The 17,857-nt window shown below is 46.3% G+C and overlaps 1 protein-coding gene across 1 annotated transcript in view; it reads right to left on the bottom strand.

The window, feature by feature from the left end:
- The window catches only part of MYO10 (myosin X), a 219,594-nt gene that overhangs the window by 111,019 nt on the left and 90,718 nt on the right, over positions 1–17,857 (bottom strand). Inside the window, exon 3 of the mRNA XM_060009646.1 lies at positions 8,461–8,619. Coding sequence (XP_059865629.1) covers positions 8,461–8,619 — 159 coding nt within the window. The remainder of the gene's footprint in view (positions 1–8,460; positions 8,620–17,857) is intronic.

The raw sequence follows: 17,857 nt of genomic DNA, 5'->3' as shown, positions 1-17,857 counted from the left end.
TGCCGTGGAGCAACTAAGCCCGTGCATCACAACTACCGAGCCTACGCTCTAGAGCCCGTGAGCCACAACTACTGAGCCCGTGTGCCACAACTACTGAAGCCCGCACGCCTAGAGCCCGTGCTCCTCAACTAGAGAAGCCACCGCAATGAGAAGCCTGTGTACCGCAACGAAGAGTAGCCCCCGCTCGCCACAACCAGAGAAAAGTCCACGTGCAGCAGCGAAGACCAAAAATAAAATAAATAAAATAAATAAATTAAAAACAAAAAAAAGCGGGAACCGCTAGCCAGATTTACTCCCCACCCACCATTCTCCTCTTTCCTTCTCTCTCGATCATCACAGCTAAACATAGCCATGACTTACTTCCCCAGATCTCTACCTTGAAGGCAGCTTCAGTTTTAAACTGCAGATCTGTATACTCAGCGGCCTGCTTGGGCATCTCCACTTGGATGCCCCCAAGCCCAAACTCAACATGGACAAGGCTGAGCTCCCCCAAACACCTGCCTCTTCTCACACAGTCACATCTTCGCAAATGGCACCATGGTCTACCCAAATGGTTGATCCAGAAACCAAGCAGTCATCCTATAAACGTCAGCCTGCTGCCCGCCCCCAAACCCAATCAAACACCTAGATTCTACCTCTTAGTATGTCTCATACTCCAGCTCCCCCAGGATTGGTTTGGAATCCCATCATTTCCCATCTGCTTTGCTGGTCACTTCTCCTCCTAGCCCGGTTATACCTGCTGGACTCACCCATCACCTGCAGCCAGACTGAGTTTTCCCCAAACTCACCTTTGACACTGTCCCCTACCAGCCTTCATAAATGAATTCAAGGTCACTAACTCACACACAGTGCCCTTCTTCACCTGCTCTTGACCACCTTGCCAGCCAGCTGCACGCAACCTTCACTGCAGCATCTTGGATGTCCTGCAGCTGGACAAATGCACCACGTCATTTGAAATCTGTGCTCGTGCTGATCTTCTGCCAGGAATGAGCCACCCTCCCTCTTGGATGAATTCCTCTAGGAATTCCTTCAAAACTCGGCACGGTTAGTGCCTCAGCTGGAAATTATTTTCTGACCCCCTCGTACCTCTTCCTGCGACGCTCATGCTTTCTGTTCCCAGCACTTTTATCACACTCATCGTCACCCTGGGCTATTGTCAAAGATTTGCTGTGTCTGCATTCATCAATAAGCTAGGAGGTCCTGGTGGGACAGTGCCTTTCATTTATTCAATCTTTCAAGAAACAATTAGCACGGGCAAGATGAATTTTGCATCCTTGGAGTCTCACACACAGCCTGGCACACAGGCAGGGCTGAATGAACACAGATATATTAGGGGCACACAAGTTCGCTACCAATCCACCCAACAGGTTCCTGTTTTAACTGCATTCTCGTGCTCTACAGCCACCTTCTCCCTAACAAAATTACTTGCCATCCCTGTCCAATTAAACAATTAAAACCGTTAAGCGTGCAAGTCGGTTGTAAAGAAAACTTGATCACAACCGATAACTCAAGATGTTACTAAATTCAAGCTCTTATATTTAGAAATGACATTTCCATTTAATCTGAGTGAATTTCTGACTCATATTCCCTCCTTGTTGAAAGGAATCTGACCCAAAAGAGGCAGGAAAGGGGAAAAAAAAATTAACAAAAACAGAGTTCCTAATTGCCACCATCATGTGCCGATGTAGAAATGGCAACTCAACAGCATAAATGTTTGGTCAAGTTTAAAAATACACAGAGTCAGACAGATGGTTACAATCATCTTTTGGCAACACCAGTCTTGATTTCATGTGAAAAAAAACACCCTGACAAACCACACTGTATTCAGCTGTTCCTGGTATGAGACAAATGCCAAGCCTGCTGGCCATCCGGTCTTCGGGCATCTATGAGAGGCGCGCTGTTACTTGACACTGGCTTTGGAAAGGGACGGAAAACAACCCCCAAAAATCTTCTCTGGGAAGACTGAACTCAAGGAAATGAGTCTCAGCTTTAGACTTGCAGGCCTGCAACAGTGAACTCCCCAGCCTGCCCTGCCCAGCGTGAACACCGCAGGCAGCCCAGGTGAACTCACTTGCAATCCACACGTGTCTTCAACTGGCTGCTGCCTGCCAACACCTTTTGCAGGTTTCGAAGTTAATTCAGGAACAACGTCAAACACATTTACAGATTCGGTCTGGAAGGCCACCTAACCAGAGGAGGGTATTTTTGAAACACCTAAAAATACATGAGCTGTGAAGCATCTTCTGTGCTCACACCAGCCGTTATCTTTAGACACAGCCCCACTTCTTCAAATGGGCTCGTAGGACTCTCAGCTCTGCCCCGTTTGTTCGGCAAGACCAACAAACGAACCCAGAGCAGGGCTTCCTCTGGAGCCCCCCCAAGCCCATAATTGCAGCCGAGCCCCAAGGCTCCCTGCAGCCTCATCCTGATGTGTTTCCAGCTATTCCTTAGAGGCTGGGACAGGAGGCTCGCCCACGCAACTGACCCACAGCAGGATGAACCTTATGATGGAGACAACGTGTTTCTCTTCCACTGGGCAGGAAACAAAACTGCCACACCACGGAGCCAGCTTAGCTGCTCCCCCACTGTGGACCCGGAGCTGACAGTCAATACAACAGAAACCTCAGCTGCTCTGGTCCACGTGGTGCGTAGATGCTGGGTACAGAATCTGAAATGATCCGGGCTCCAGAGAATACAATGCAACAGGCACCCAGAAGCCAGCTCGTCTCTCCCACTCTCCTCTCCTGGCGGAGCTGCCAGCACTGCGCTCAGGGCCATCAGGGCTTGACAAGGCTGGGCGTCATCACCGCCAGCCCTGCTACTTCACCTCCTCCGCCACACGTCTCATATCTAACTTCCTCTCGCTCACCGCCATCTCTACCCTGGTCCAAAACCCTCATCTCTACACCTCTGAATTATTGCCACACTCTCCCAGCCAATCTACCCTCTGTAGACTATACCACATCACTTCCCTATCAACCCTTCTAAATTTTTTCTCAGGGAAATCCTTTCTTCAAAAGCCTTTAACAAGGACAGTGTAGCCTCTTTACCACCAAGCCCAAACGCTGCTCCTAGCTTTAAGTAAGGTAGGGTTTCTTGGCATGACTGACATCTTGGGCCAGATAACTCTTTGTGGCGGGGCCATCCTGTGCATCTTGGGATGTTTAGGAGATGCCTGGCCTCTACCTACTAGGTACCATCAGCATCTCTACTACGGCAACCAGAAATGCCTCCAGAGCATGCCAAATATCCCCTGGGGGTCACATCACCTGGTTGAGAACCACTGCTTTTAAAGGTGTCCTGACTCCAGCCTACCTATCCCACTAATTATTTGATGTTCCCCAACACACACCAGATTCCATCAGCAAAGGAATCTTCTCCCAGTTTAGTGAGGCCATCGCACCAAATGCAGCCTCATCTCTCCACCTTCATGGATGGCGTCTCACCAGCCTTTCCTCCTGATCAACTCTCATCCCTCCTTTGCAGTATCATTATTGCTGCCCCCTCCACAGGGCTCTGCACGGCCAGCTCCGGCTTTCTCACCCACGTATTTGTTTCCTCTCCCCATCTCTTATCTCTCTGTACCACACATACCCCTCCTCTCCGATCCTTTAGGGACTTACAGGTGTGGGTACCTGTCTCCACCAGGTCTCATCAATGGTGGGAAGAGACACAGGAGGGTGGGACTCACGGGACCCTCTCCAAGGTGCCAGGAAGCTCACAGATAAGAGGCTCAGGGTGGAAGTCTGGGGTGGGGGTCCCAGGTCGGGAGCTGAAGTGTTGAGCAGAGTTCTCATCTGGGAAGTCGCCAGAGGATGAGAAAAGCTGACGAGGTGGAGTGTTAGACATGAGAGCCTGGCTTTCTAGGAAGGGAATCCAGTATTTAGGGCATGAGGCAGGGGCTCATGCAAGGCAAAGAGCAGAGCTGCTCTAACCCGTGTGTGAGAGCCAAACAGGACCAGCGGGAAGGCTGGAGTCATGGAGATCTACAGACACGGAGGTCTGCACAGCCTCTGCCTGGAAGGAGCAGCGCCAAGTCCCAGGCAGGAACTTTCCAAATAAAGACCTGGTGGTATTAGATGAGAAAGATGGGGAGAGAGGTACAAAGGTCAGCAAAGTTCCCCAAGTGCTTTCACTTGCCATTTTATTGTAAAACAGCCCTGTCAGATGGGGGTGGGGTGGGGTGGTTATGATATCTGACCTTTAAAAAACTTTTCTTTAATTGCCATAGAAAAATTACATGTTTACTACAGAGCCCAAGAGGAGGTGAGTAGAGAAAAGTGGGCTCAACTTTGGTTTGTCTACTGAGTGCTTTACCCCTTCATAGCTCTCTACCCACATTTGAACAGAGGATGCTAAAGGCTAGAAGAAATATTTTACTGGGGTCTGGTAGTGTCCTCAGACAACAAGGGTGGCCCTCAAGGAGAAAAAGAGTTAATGGTCCTTCTTAGCACAAAACAACAGATTCCTCTACCTGGAGGTGGGTCTGCTTACCAGCAACCTGTGCTGCTCGGATCAGAAAGCCAACAAATAATGCAAGATCCAGGGTGGTGGGGGAGAGACCAGGAGTCCCTTGTCAATAACAGGACCCAAAGGAGGGTGCCTATGGCAGGCAGAGTAACGCACCACTCTCCGCCCCACCAAGATGTCCACCTAACTCCCAGAACCTGAGACTACGTGATGTTGCAGGCAAAGGGACTCTGAAGATACATTCAAGTTGTAAGCTCTCAGACAGAGGATTATCTAGGTGAACCCCATCTAATCGCACAAATCTTTAAAACCTGAGAAGCTTTCTTGGCTGCATTCAGAGATGAGGAGAAAGGAGGAAGAGATGTGAAGCATGAGGACTAGATCCAGGGTTGCTGCCTTTGAATGTGAAGGAAGGGGGCCTCTAGCAGCTCGGAATCAGCAGAAAGCCAGCAAGAAAACGAGGACCTCAGTCCTACAACCACAAGGAGCTGAACTCTGCCAACACCAGGTAAGAGCAGGAAACAGACCCTCCCCTAGGGGCTCCAGAAAGGAATGCCATCATGCCCACACCTGGATTTTAGTCTGGTGAAACCCCTTCAGACTGACCTACAGAACTGCAAGACAGTTATGGTAATTCGTTAAGCCAGCAAAAGAAAACTAATACAGCACCTCTGTTATAAGTCATTTTTTCCCTCTTTTAAAGATACGGACAAGCACCACTCAGAGCTGGGATAAGAGGTGAAAAGGCTGTGCTTTCCTCAAAGGTGGTGGTTTTGTCTTGTTGGGGCAGAGTCTGGTAGGTACCAGCACCCACTGCAAACAGCTTCAGCAATGAAAATCGAGGTGGCTGCCCTATGGATAATAATACAATTATCTAGGTCCTGAAAGGAAGGCATATAAGGGTATAATGAACTGAACTGAGCTGTAAACTGAATGTACCAAAAAATCCTGTGTGTTTCCCTCAAAGGGGAGGGAAAAGGTCTTCATCCCAGGAAAAAAGACCAAGATCCTATTCACGTGGTTTACTGGGCAGTTTAAGCTGTCAGGTTTACAACATCATCATGATGGGGCTGGGGAACAGACTTTTAAAGGGCTCTGCCTTTTAAGCCTCTTCGGTAGTTTTTTTCCCGCTAATTGACTTACTTTTTCTTGACTACTAAATGTGTAACAAGAACTTGCATCTATAGACGGAAGAATATGAGTTCTGAAATATTCACTTGTAAAGGACAGATACCAATAAAGAAAATTTAAATCTAGCTTCACCTTTATCATCAACTATGTTATTTCTAATAGGAGTGGCATTTGTTTTACAAACATTTGTCGCACCACTGCCAGGTGCCTTGCACTGTCCTTGGCTCAAAAAAGACAAAACAGGTCCTTGACCAACCGAGCAAGGAAACTGCTGTGTAAACAAAGTTACATGGCAGTGTCAAATACTTAATGCTAATAACGCAGGCACGGTACACGGTTCCCTGGACACCGGTAGAGGTGGAAAGGAGGAGGTGTCTGAGATGCAGACAGAGGGGAGTAAATGCACGTGTGTTCTGCGAGCACGTGCGCAGAATGGAATACACAGCCATTTTTACGTAAACGTGTATGAATGCTACCTTTTCTGAAGAGCATATGGAAAATGCTGTAATATATGGACTTAACATAAGCGCAGCCAGTCAGAGGACTAGAACGCGACTGAATTTCTCTAGGCAGGGCTGTTTGAAGACATGTGGCAAACATTAGGTCACTCTGGCAAAAATGACACTTTTCCAATCTAAAAACAAGGCAAATAAACATCCTTTCTTTAAAGCTGAGGAAAATTTCACAGTAAACCCACAAATATCTAATTCCTCCTCTTCCCCAATTCTCCTCTCCTGGTCTAAGGGAGGATAAATTAGAGGAACCCCAATACGGAGAGGGCCTTGAGTCTCAGCACCTGCTAGCTATTTGAAAGGGTGATATCGCTATTCATCATAATCACAGGCATACTGCCAAAATTAAACATTAACTCCTGAAGAACAAAAATTACTAAAACATCAAGGGTTTTTACAGTATTAAAATTTGGTGTTTTTTAAAAAAAAACTGTATGAATTTGAACGTGACTTGAAAAATAAACACCTACCAGCAGTTGCCCAGGTTACTATAAAGACTAACAGGCAGATGGAAAAGAGAAAGTCTGTAGGTCAATCATTCTTGACAGATAAAGTAATTTATGTACTTTAATGTCAAAAAGGGATTACTATAGAAGTGATTTTTAGATATTACTTTTATAAGATAAGCAGAGTCACACTTCATAACAATTAAGGGGAACATGTGCAGGACTGCCTTTTATACAAGGACATGCCTCCAATCAAAATAGCAATCCCACAAATAAGACGGGTTCCCTTGAACCCAAATATCCCCCTAGATGGAACCTTCATACACTGGGTTTTTTTGGTTTTATTTACTTATTTATCTTTGGCTGCACTGGGTCTTCACTGCTGCTAGCGGGCCCTCTCCAGCTGCGGTGAGCAGGGGCCACTCCTCGCCGCTGTGCATGGGCTTCTCACTGCGGCGGCTTCTCTTGCTGCGGAGCACAGGCTCTAGGCACGTGGGCCTCGGTAGTTGTGGCTCGCAGTCTCTATAGCGCAGGCTCAGCAGTCGTGGCGCACGGGCCCAGCTGCTCTGCGGCATGTGGGATCCTCCCAGACCAGGGCTCGAACCCGTGTCCCCTGCACTGGCAGGCAGATTCTTAACCACTGCGCCACCAGGGAAGCCTGGGACCTTCATACACTGTTGATGGGAATGTAAATTGGTGCAGCCACTGTGGAAAACAGTACGGTGGTTTCTCAAAAAAAAAAAAAACTAAAAATAGAACTTCCACATGACCCAGCAATTCCACTCCTGGGTATATAATCCCCCAAAAACAAAAACACTAATTCAAAAAGATACATGCGCCCCAATGTTCATAGCATTATTTAGAACTGCCAAGATATGGAGGCAACCTAAGTGTCCATCAACAGATGAATGGATAAAGAGGATGTGGTACATACATACATACGATGGAATACTACTCAGCCATAAAAAAGAATGAAATTTGCAGCAACATGGATGGCCTTGGAAGGCATTATGCTAAGTGAAATAAGACAGAGAAAGACAAATACTGTATGATATCACTTATACGTGGAATCTAAAAAATACGACAAACTAGTGAATATAACATACAAGAAGCAGACTCACAGATATAGAGCACTAGTGGTTACCAGTGAGGAGGGGGTAAGAGGCGATATAGGGGGTGGGGGGAGTGGAAGGTACAAACTATTGGGTGTAAGGTAGGCTCAAGGAGGTACTGTACAACACGGGGAACACAGCCAATATTTTGTGATAACCGTAAATGGAAAGTAACCTTTAAAAGCTGTATAAAAATAATAAATAAATATCCCCCTAGATGGGCTCCATTGTCAGAAAAGAAAAGTGAAAATCCATAAAGGGACAGAAATCAAGAAAATGAGAAAAGAAGCTTGAGCTCTGCTTGTTTGCAAAGCCACATTTTCCCCCAGCCCTTAATTGAGGAAGTCAAACCGGTCTGCGTGACGTCTTTATGAAACAGAACACTTACGGAGAGAATGCACTCACAAGAAGAAGGGGGTCACATTACCCTTCGACATAAAGTTATCCCCCTCATAAAATCAAGGCAATCAACATGAGAACATGATTTATGGATCTAGTCTCTAATTTGGCAAAACACCTGAAAACATAATTTTACTTAGATTAACTAGAAGTTCTCTAAAGGAAATACTCTCTGAAGACAAAAATAAACATTGACTCAAACTGGAGGGATGTGGGTAACTTCCCTGGTGGTCCAGTGGTTAAGACTCCACGCTTCCACTGCAGGGGGTGTGGGCTCGATCCCTGGTCGGGGAACTGGGGGAACTGAGATCCCACATGCCGCATTGCAGGACCAAAAAAAAAAAAAACTGAACTGGAGGGATTTTTTAAGGACATGCAAGTGGAACTTACATAGATTTGGTTTCTCTTGTAGCGCTGGTACAGGTTATGCATAATGGCACCCCCGTGGAGCTCGGTCAAGGTGGCCATGTCATCCACGCCCTGCTCATCTATGGGGTCCATAGCCATCACCTTCTGGTGTGTAATTGTGCTCTGCTTGTATGTGAAGACCTGGTGGGGGGGAAGGAATTCAACGGTTTAGTTATCAGCGATGAACAGTTTCCACGACATTTCCCCCAACTTACAATACGACCTCAGTACGGTACCAGCAAAAAGATCCAGAATCCACCAGCAAAAAACAGACTGCAGAGAACTCTTTCACTTCCTTTATGCCGCCTACCTATCTTTAAAGGTAGCAGTTATTTTGAAAATTGACATTAGATGTTCCTAAAAGACGTGAATAGTTCAAGTACTAAACATCCTTTGGGAATCACAGAAACGAGAAATTTTCAGTTCACTTTTGTACCACTGACATAAAGCAGTAACGGTTAAGAAGCTGGCTGACCACGCTTTCAGAAAGTAATTTGATTTCACTATATAATATATTCAAAGGACCATGTGCTATATTTCAAAGCTTCTTAATAAAGCCCTTCAATTTAAGTGTTACACAAATCCACCATACAGTCTGTACATGTGTTCAGACACTGAAACACATCTCGTCAGGAATGTCTGAAAAATATCCTTGGACATGATCCCCTCTCAACTGAGATATACAGCATTCACGTGATCTTCAGGCAAAACAAATCCTCTCAAATGTAAAATACAACTGGGTTGCCTGCTTAACAGCCTGTCTTCCTTTAAATTCCAGACACCAGTGGTGAGTGCTGCATACGTGTCGTAGCGTGTACACAAGACAACTCTGATACTGTAGGACTGATCACAGAATGTGCATGTGTTTCTAAAATCTACACGGGGCTCTTTTATCACCACTGGTTGGGTCGAGGATTAATCACATCCAGTCAGCTCCATCCACTGACCAGTCTGACCAGTTTCACAAACTCCTGTACATAAAAGAATCATTCAGCGATGGAGGCTACCTCCTATTTATTCATTGTATACTTTTACTATATTCATCCTTGAAATACAAACACCAAGATGTAAGAGCAAGATGTAAATAACACGAAAAATGCAGTCTTCATAAGCACACGTGCTCACGTGTCCACATACACACAACACAACTTTTTCGAATACTATCTGCAGGTCGGGGAGCTCTATTTTAAAATATCAACCAGTTGCCTTCATGGCAACAAACGGTATGTTACTGAAAAAGGGAATGACACACTAAGAAAGGCAGAAGTACCAACCCAATGGTTTCCATAAGCCACAAAAAGTGGCATGTTTTATTTTTCCAGAGAAAAATGAAAACTTCAGCCGTGGCGTTTCTGCCACATGAACCACAAGAATCAGTCAAAACCAGTCCTGAGAAACTGCTTGAGGCCAGGGTAGACCCCAGACATCTCTTCTGAGGCCCAGCCACTTTCCCCAGCTGCCTCCTGGACACAGACATCCGCCAGGAGATGTGTGGTTCCCGCCTCCCGGCAAGGGGCCCACCGTGCCACGTAAGCGCCCCACAGGGTAGGACAGGCCTGTGGCCACTGAGGGAGTGCGTGCAACGTGGGCTGCGCCACAGCCAGGATAACCAGGTATTAAAGAAAAATGTGCAGGAAATTCCAGAGTGTAGGAACACTGAGGACACCAGTCCTTCACTTTAACTCATCAACACCATGGAAGAAAATTAAAGAAACAGATTTAGGCTGAGAGTAGCCTGGAAACTGCCAGAAGCGAACGGCTGAAACTCTCTGCCCTTCCCCAGCTCGCTCTATGCCTATGGGGCCAATCTGGGCAGGTTTTCCAGAAACACTACAACTGAGCAGTGTACTTGGGTTTTTCCCTACGGTGACCGTGAGGCTAGCCCGTGGCCAGCTGAGGGGTGCAGAGCAGTGTCGTGTCACCCTCTGCACTCAGCACCAGGGGGACCTCCTCACCCTGCTGGCTCAGCACTCCTGCCAACACGAGGGCAAGGCAGTTCCACAAGTTCCCCAGGACAATTTTCTTGTAGGGAAGACGACAGGGCACCAGCACAACTACCTCCTGCTCAAGCCCCTGCAGACTCACTCCACATCAGCAAGTCCCTCCCATCGTGAACCCTTTTCCTACTCACTGTCTCTGAGTATACTGAGAATTCCAGAATTGGAGGACAGAAATAATTTAGAATATTACAATTGTTTTCTGCATTTCTAGTGATTCTGCTTTTTGGAAATAACCATACACACCCTACAACTGCCACTGAAGATTTACATAACGACTAAATACTTATGTCATATGTAAACATTTCATTGTCTTTTTTTTTTTTTTTTTTTTTTTTTGCGGTACGCGGGCCTCTCACTGTTGTGGCCTCTCCCATTGCGGAGCACAGGCTCCAGACGTGCAGGCTCAGCGGCCACGGCTCACGGGCCCAGCCGCTCCACGGCATGTGAGATCTTCCCGGACTGGTTCCCTAGAGCAGTTCTCAGGCTCAGCGCAGGCTCAGCGGCCATGGCTCACGGGCCCAGCCGCTCCGCTGCATGTGGGATCTTCCCAGACCCGGGCACGAACCCGTGTCCCCTGCATCGGCAGGCAGACTCTCAACCGCTGCGCCACCAGGGAAGCCCTTATTGTCTTTTTTAACGCTCTGGGAACAGCAAGGCAATGCATGAGTCCAAGTAAGCAGCTCAGAGCTGGGCACCTGGTCTCTGCAAAAATGGCTAAAACTGTAAATAGAGTCCCCACCTTTGTACATTCGACTTCCTCGTATGTTTCTAGGCACACACAGATGTGGGCACATGGCCATTCCAGGAGTGGGAAAATCAAGAGAACTTGCACTATTCCTTCTGACCTCAGGGAGACAGAATCATGACGGAAGATAACAGTTACAAAAACAAGAGACTGGGAACAGAAAAGATAGAACTATCATGCCAAGACAGAGGCCTGCAGCTGCTCGAAACAGTGATTATTTCAAAGAAAAATGGGATAGCAGAGAAAATGTATTTGTGACGGAAAGGCAGGGAGGACCATGCATTCAGTGATGGGTTAATATCTGTAAAGATTTTACAGTGGTGCCTGGCACATTGATAAGTGTCCGATAAATTAACAAAATCCATACATTCAAGCAACTATTTACTGGTATGTTCTAAGCATCGGGAATACAGCTTACATTCCAGTAAAGGGAAGGAAAAAACAGAAATGGACAAGTAAATATATAGCATCGTGCAGATAGTGATGAATAGCTACGAAGACATAAATGAGTGTAAGGTGATTAAGCACCCAGAGGGGTTACTTTATGTTGTGTTTGAGGATACCTCACCGATCACGTAACATCCAAGTAGGAACACTAAGGAAGTAAGGAATGGAGACAGCCCCCTGCATTCACTGTGTTAAAGCATACTGGTTGAATAAACACCTAATTTGGAAATATTTCAAAGGATTAATAAGACTCACAATCTTATTCAAGAATTTTTCAGGAGAGCCCCCTGAACTACCAACAGTCATTCCTAGGCAACGACGAACAGCGTACTAGCCGCACAAGATAATCCCCAAACAGCAAAAAAGAAAATTCTAGGTTTAAAGAATGGAATTCTTTTCACAGGAAATTTTTGGAAACAAACAACAGCCAAAAACAATAACAAAATGAATTCCTCAAAACCCACCTCAAAATAAACTGAGTGACTTTGACGGGGCATATACTAGAAGAACGGTGGTATGGTTAAGCAAAGGAGCAAAATATAGACGATTAATGGACAGGAAGTCAATTTAGAAAAAAACGGGCCTCAGAACAAATAGCTCCTGTTATAGAACTACAAGCCACTGGTCACAAGACAGACTGGATTAAGTGTGGCAGCAGAACAAGGGCCACCAATCAACACGATTGGAAAAACAACTGAGAGAAGGTCTGCCCAATGCTGGGTCCACTTCTGTCTGAAAAAATGAAAAGGCATGAAGTCAATTAATTAGATTAAAAAAACAGCTGAGCCATTGTCAATCCCCTTTTATTTATTTATTTATTTATTTATTTATTTTTGTGGTACGCGGGCCTCTCACTGCTGTGGCCTCTCCCGTTGCAGAGCACGGGCTCCGGACGCGCAGGCTCAGCGGCCATGGCTCACGGGCCCAGCCGCTCCGCTGCATGTGGGATCTTCCCAGACCCGGGCATGAACCCGTGTCCCCTGCATCGGCAGGCGGATTCTCAACCACGGCGCCACCAGGGAAGCCCTCCCCTTTTATTTTAATCTTAGGATAGAACAAATATGGCAGGAAACCCCCATCACGCTCACATGAGAGTTTTTATTGTCTATAGTGATACACACAGATTTCCCGTATTACAATTCGTTAGGAAACCGCAGTCATAAAAATGTAACTTTTCTGATTAAAGAGAAAGAAAAAGAAACAAAAAAACCAAAAAACCCTCATCATGTCCTCTCCTGATGGACGGATGGGATAGAGGGTGTTCTCAATGTGGGCAACTTCATCTCCCGTGAGCCTGGCGTTTCTTCTAGAGCAGTTCTCAACTTTGCCCCCCAGGGCGCAGTTGGCAAGTTTTGTAAACATTTTTGGTTGTCACAACTGTGGGAGAGGGGAAAGGATGGCAGCATCCCGTCAGCAAAGGCCAGGAATGCTGCTATAAACATCAAAGAATTATCCAGCCCAAATGCCAGGAAGCCAAGGTGGAGATACCCCAGTCTAGGAATGCCCTGGTATGCCATCCAACCAGATGTCTAGGTACATACCAGGAAAAATTGATGAGTCAGCCAAGCCATAAGCAAAACCTTTCATAAAATAAAGACAAATCTTTTGTAAACAATTTTAAAAATAAAAACATTTAATAGAGGTAAATCAAAGGTCAGCACGACAATATTATATAATTTAGTTTTTGATTCGTATTTGACCCAAGTTAGGAAGGGTGATGGTGATAAAGATGATGATGGTTACTAGGCAACGGGGTTTGCTTATATTTTTTATTATTTTCTTCTTTCTTAAATTTTTATTGGAGTATAGTTGATTTACAATGCTATATTAGCTTCAGGTGTATAGCAAAGTAAATCTGTTATACATAGACATATATCCGCTCTTTTTTAGATTCTTTTCCCATATAGGCCATTACAGAGTACTGAGTAGCGTTCCCTGTGCTACACGCTAGGTTCTTATCAGTTATTTATTCTATATATAGTAGTGTGTATATGTCAATCCCAATCCTCCAATTTACCCCTCCCCCCCTTACCCTCTGGCAACCGTATGTTTATTTTCTACATCTGCAACTCTATTTCTGTTTTGTAGAGTTACAGATGTTATTATTTTCTAATTGTACTACATTATAGTCAGACAATATGGTCCACACTATTTCCACCTCTGTCTCCCTGACCCAGGGTTCTTGTACCTGCTGTTCTGGGCCACTGACATCCCATTACTCTCCTCCTGGACGTCTCCGCCCAAACGTTACCCTCTCAGAAGGCACCAGGGGTCTTGTCTGAGGGGCACCCTGCCACCTTCCTCCTTATTCTATCATGTGTGCTGTCTTCATAGCTCCTATGCCAGTTTGTAGTCACTCATCTAACCTATTATCTTCCTCGTTTCAAAACCATCTCCCCCCGCAACTCTGAGACCTCTGGTCAGTATCTTTCAACTCTTTGGACCACAACCTACCGAGGAAAATGTGTTTTACACCGTAAACTACCATACGCAGAGTTTCATACGAGTTTCGTAAGACACCACAATGTTTGCTGCATCCCAATATTTTCTATTTCTTTTAAATGTCAGGTGTGGCCCTCTGAACTGACTTCACACCTCACTATCGTGAAAACTCAGTTTGAAAACTCTACAAAGGCAGGAAGCAGGCCTATCTTGTTCCTCAGTGCCCAGCCCCGGTCCACGACACAGACTCAGTAAATACTGAATGAAAGATCCCGGCCTTCAAAATGGGTATACACACAAGGAGAAGCAGAGTCGGGTAATGACCGAAACATGGCCTTGGAGTCAGACCTGGCTGGACTCCGTTCTCCTAGATCTATGCTTTTATAGCTCAGGAACGATGAGCCACACACTTAACTTCCCTGGCCCGTGATTTTCCCCACTAATAAAGAAAAATGATGATAATGATCCTTACTCACAGAATTACTGCGAAAGCTACAGCACATAACGTAAGTAAAAGTCACAGCAATCGGCACCAACGAGGGCTTAGTAAAAGGGAGCAATTCCTGTAAGGGGGTCATGGTGTAAGGAACAACGCAGAACATTCTCTAAGCAAAGAATCCAGAGTCTTAGAGACAGAGGGACCCCTGCTCTTCAGACAAGGGCCTGAACACCAGCCGTGAGGGGCGGGAGAGGGCGGGCGGCTCATTCAGTTCTACGTTCTTTACGATGATCTTGACCAGCACGGTATCTGCTGAAAACTATTTGACACAATGCTTTCTTCTTCCATTTTAATCCCTTTGCACAAACCCGGCTGGCCTTGTTTAGATTTTCTCTGGAACTCCACACTGTTTCAGGGCGGAGGACTCTCTTAGTTTTCTTTCCATCTTTCTTTCGTTTACTGGCTCATAAATTAAAGCGTGATCGACGAGAAGGGTTAAGACCTTTGCCTCCTGACGTGTGGCCAAAGTGAGCGATCATGTAAACCAAAAACAAGCTTCCTCATGTCAAGCTTCACGGACCCCAACCCTCACTGGCTATAATCTTAGGACAAGCTGCAGAAGAAAGCCACCTACTTCACTGAAACTCTGCCTTGGCCTGTTTTGCTGCTGCCCCAGCAGACTGGAGAAAGTATCTGGAACACAAAAATGTGAAGTCCAGTAGAAATTTCCATTAGAATCTAATCAAAGGCAAAATGCTACACGTGTACTCTCCTAGTGTGCGGGGGGGGGGAGGGTGGCACCAGTGCTTTGCTTTCAGCTCAAATTTGTCATCTTAATTACATGGCACGGGGGGTAAAATGATCATTATATAAATAAAGATTCTGTGACGTTAACCTCCCCCTTGAGTTTGTGAGATAACTGACTTCTAATTATAGATAAAACAAAGATTATTTTCTTTTTCAGAGACCCAAACGGGTTGTGAGATTAAGTCATTTAAACTGTCCGTGGGTTTTCAACGCCCAGTATGGCGCAGTGCATGACATTCGGGTATAACAGCAAAATAGCAAAGAAGGGTGGACAGAGGGCACTGGTACTCATTGAGCACTGGCTGCATGCGTCAGGCACATCTGATCCTCAGCAGGGGAGGAAACGCCACTGCTCATTTCTTAAAGAATCAATTCAAGAAGATTCAGAGAAGTTAGGAAACCTACCCCATAGCACACAGCACAGCTAGCATTCAGTTCCTTGGGACCATGGAAAAGGTGCATCCCACTTTAGGGGGACGCTAGGTCAGAGGCAGCCTTTTGAATTCCAGCTCTGCCACTAACTGGTTGGCAATCCCTGGCACGTTCAATGGAGTCAATGGTTAAGAACCCTGGCCCTTTGAAGGAGAGCAGGAGTGGAGAGGGGGAGGGGAAAGCACACAGTGCACCGCCCTCCCCGTGTGCTGGGTTTAATCCCTCACTTATTCTGTGATTTTTCATTGATTGACTCTGTCCGGCTCCCTCGGTCATTCGTGCCAGGCTGTGAGCTGGAGCCCAGGAATACAATGATGGATTAAATGGCTTCCTGCAAACAGCTTACTGACCAACGAGGGATCAGAAAAATAAACAGACAATCCTAACCACACGGTGGGGTCTGTCACAGAGGAAAGTCCCAGGGTCGGATGGGAACTGGCCACGTGGGACAGACCACAGCCAGGCAAGAGCCGATACAAAGCTGAGACACAGCACAGGGCATCCGCGTAGCAGAGGGCGGCTGAGGCGGGGGCTCTGTGCACGGCAGTGGCACTTGGTCTCGGACCTAAGGGACCGAGGGCTACGTAAGCAGCTAAGGGGGGCAGACACTTGTACCTACGCATCATCACGGACAAGTCAGTACCAAATGTGACACTGAGACTGCTGTTCGAGAGACAAGATTAAAGAACAATCTCACTACAAAATGCAATTCGAAGAGGCCAACTTTCTAGAAACTCCACGTGAAAGCAGTGTCTGAATCACCACTGGGAGCGATCGCTACACGCACTGCCGTTCCCCAAATGGAGGGTGTCTTCCTGCTTTCACGTGCACAAATACCACCGCCAAAAGCATCAGCAGTGATATGTCCAACCCAACAAAGTCAGGAGGCTCCGGCTAACAGTCACTAACAGCCAGTCTTAACCACTGAGCCTGAACTCTCCGAGGACACTGCAGAGTGTGCAGGCAGATGGAGAGAATTAAGGGTCCAAGAAGCCTAAGACACCCCGGAAGCTAACCTGTGGACGGCGCATCTGCCCATGGACCCGCAGAGCCTTGCTACGCCACCAGCAGTGCGAAAAGCAGCTCGCTCACTTGTACCAGCCCCGAAGGAAGGCCCAGACGATACACTGGCCCTGACCCCTCCTTGGCGAACCGCAAAGAAAAAGGTTAACGGTCATAGTGAGCTGGCATGGTTGGAAGGAATGACTAGTACACAAACACGCACACACAAAAGAACATCCTAGAGTATCTGCATATTAGGGAAAATAAGATCTCAAATCGGCACTTATACACATTAGGAATTGTGATTTTATACAAGAATTATGTACAGATTTATTTCATTTATTTATTGGCCACACCGTGCAGCATGTGGGATCTTAGTGCCCCGACCAGGGATCGAACCTGTGCCCCCTGCACTGACAGTGCAGAGTCTTAACCACTGGGCCGCCAGGGAAGTCCCTGTACAGATTTCTTTTAAATGCTAAACTCTACTACTTTTTTTTTTCCATAACAGAAAAGTTTAGGAAAATCTTCTGTGCAAAGTAAAATCATGCCTGTTCCAGCTGTGCTAGGTTATGTCTTCTAAACCTTTCTCGTTGCTGCCACCACCAGGCGGGCCCAACCTACCCTGAAAAGGACGGTCTTCACGTTCCTCAAGCTAGCCTTTCCACGCTGAATTCAGTGTTAAGAAAAAGATAACTATTTTCTAATGTGTTTTCATGATAGAGGTATACTAAGGTAAATTTATGATGAAATTATACTGTGCACACGTACGGTATAATCCTAGGTTTATTTTTTTAAACACACACAAGGGCAAGCACAGAGGCATACACATACCCCCACACACACACCAGCAACTGTACTCTTGGGCATTTTTTCTGAATAAATGAAAGCTGACGTCGGCACAAAAAATTTACACGTCCATGTTCAGGGCAGCTTTATCTGTAACAGGCAAAAGCTGAAAAAGCCAATCCCAGGTTGGCATTCTTGAAATGAGCCAATGAGAGCAAATGAAGGCCAGACTGGTGCGGCTGGAGGCTAAGACGGGTGGGTGGGGCGTGGGGTAGC

The sequence above is a fragment of the Delphinus delphis genome, chromosome 3, assembly GCF_949987515.2.
Source record: "Delphinus delphis chromosome 3, mDelDel1.2, whole genome shotgun sequence".
NCBI classification, from domain to species: domain Eukaryota; kingdom Metazoa; phylum Chordata; class Mammalia; order Artiodactyla; family Delphinidae; genus Delphinus; species Delphinus delphis.
This window is presented reverse-complemented; position numbering and strand designations above follow the sequence as displayed.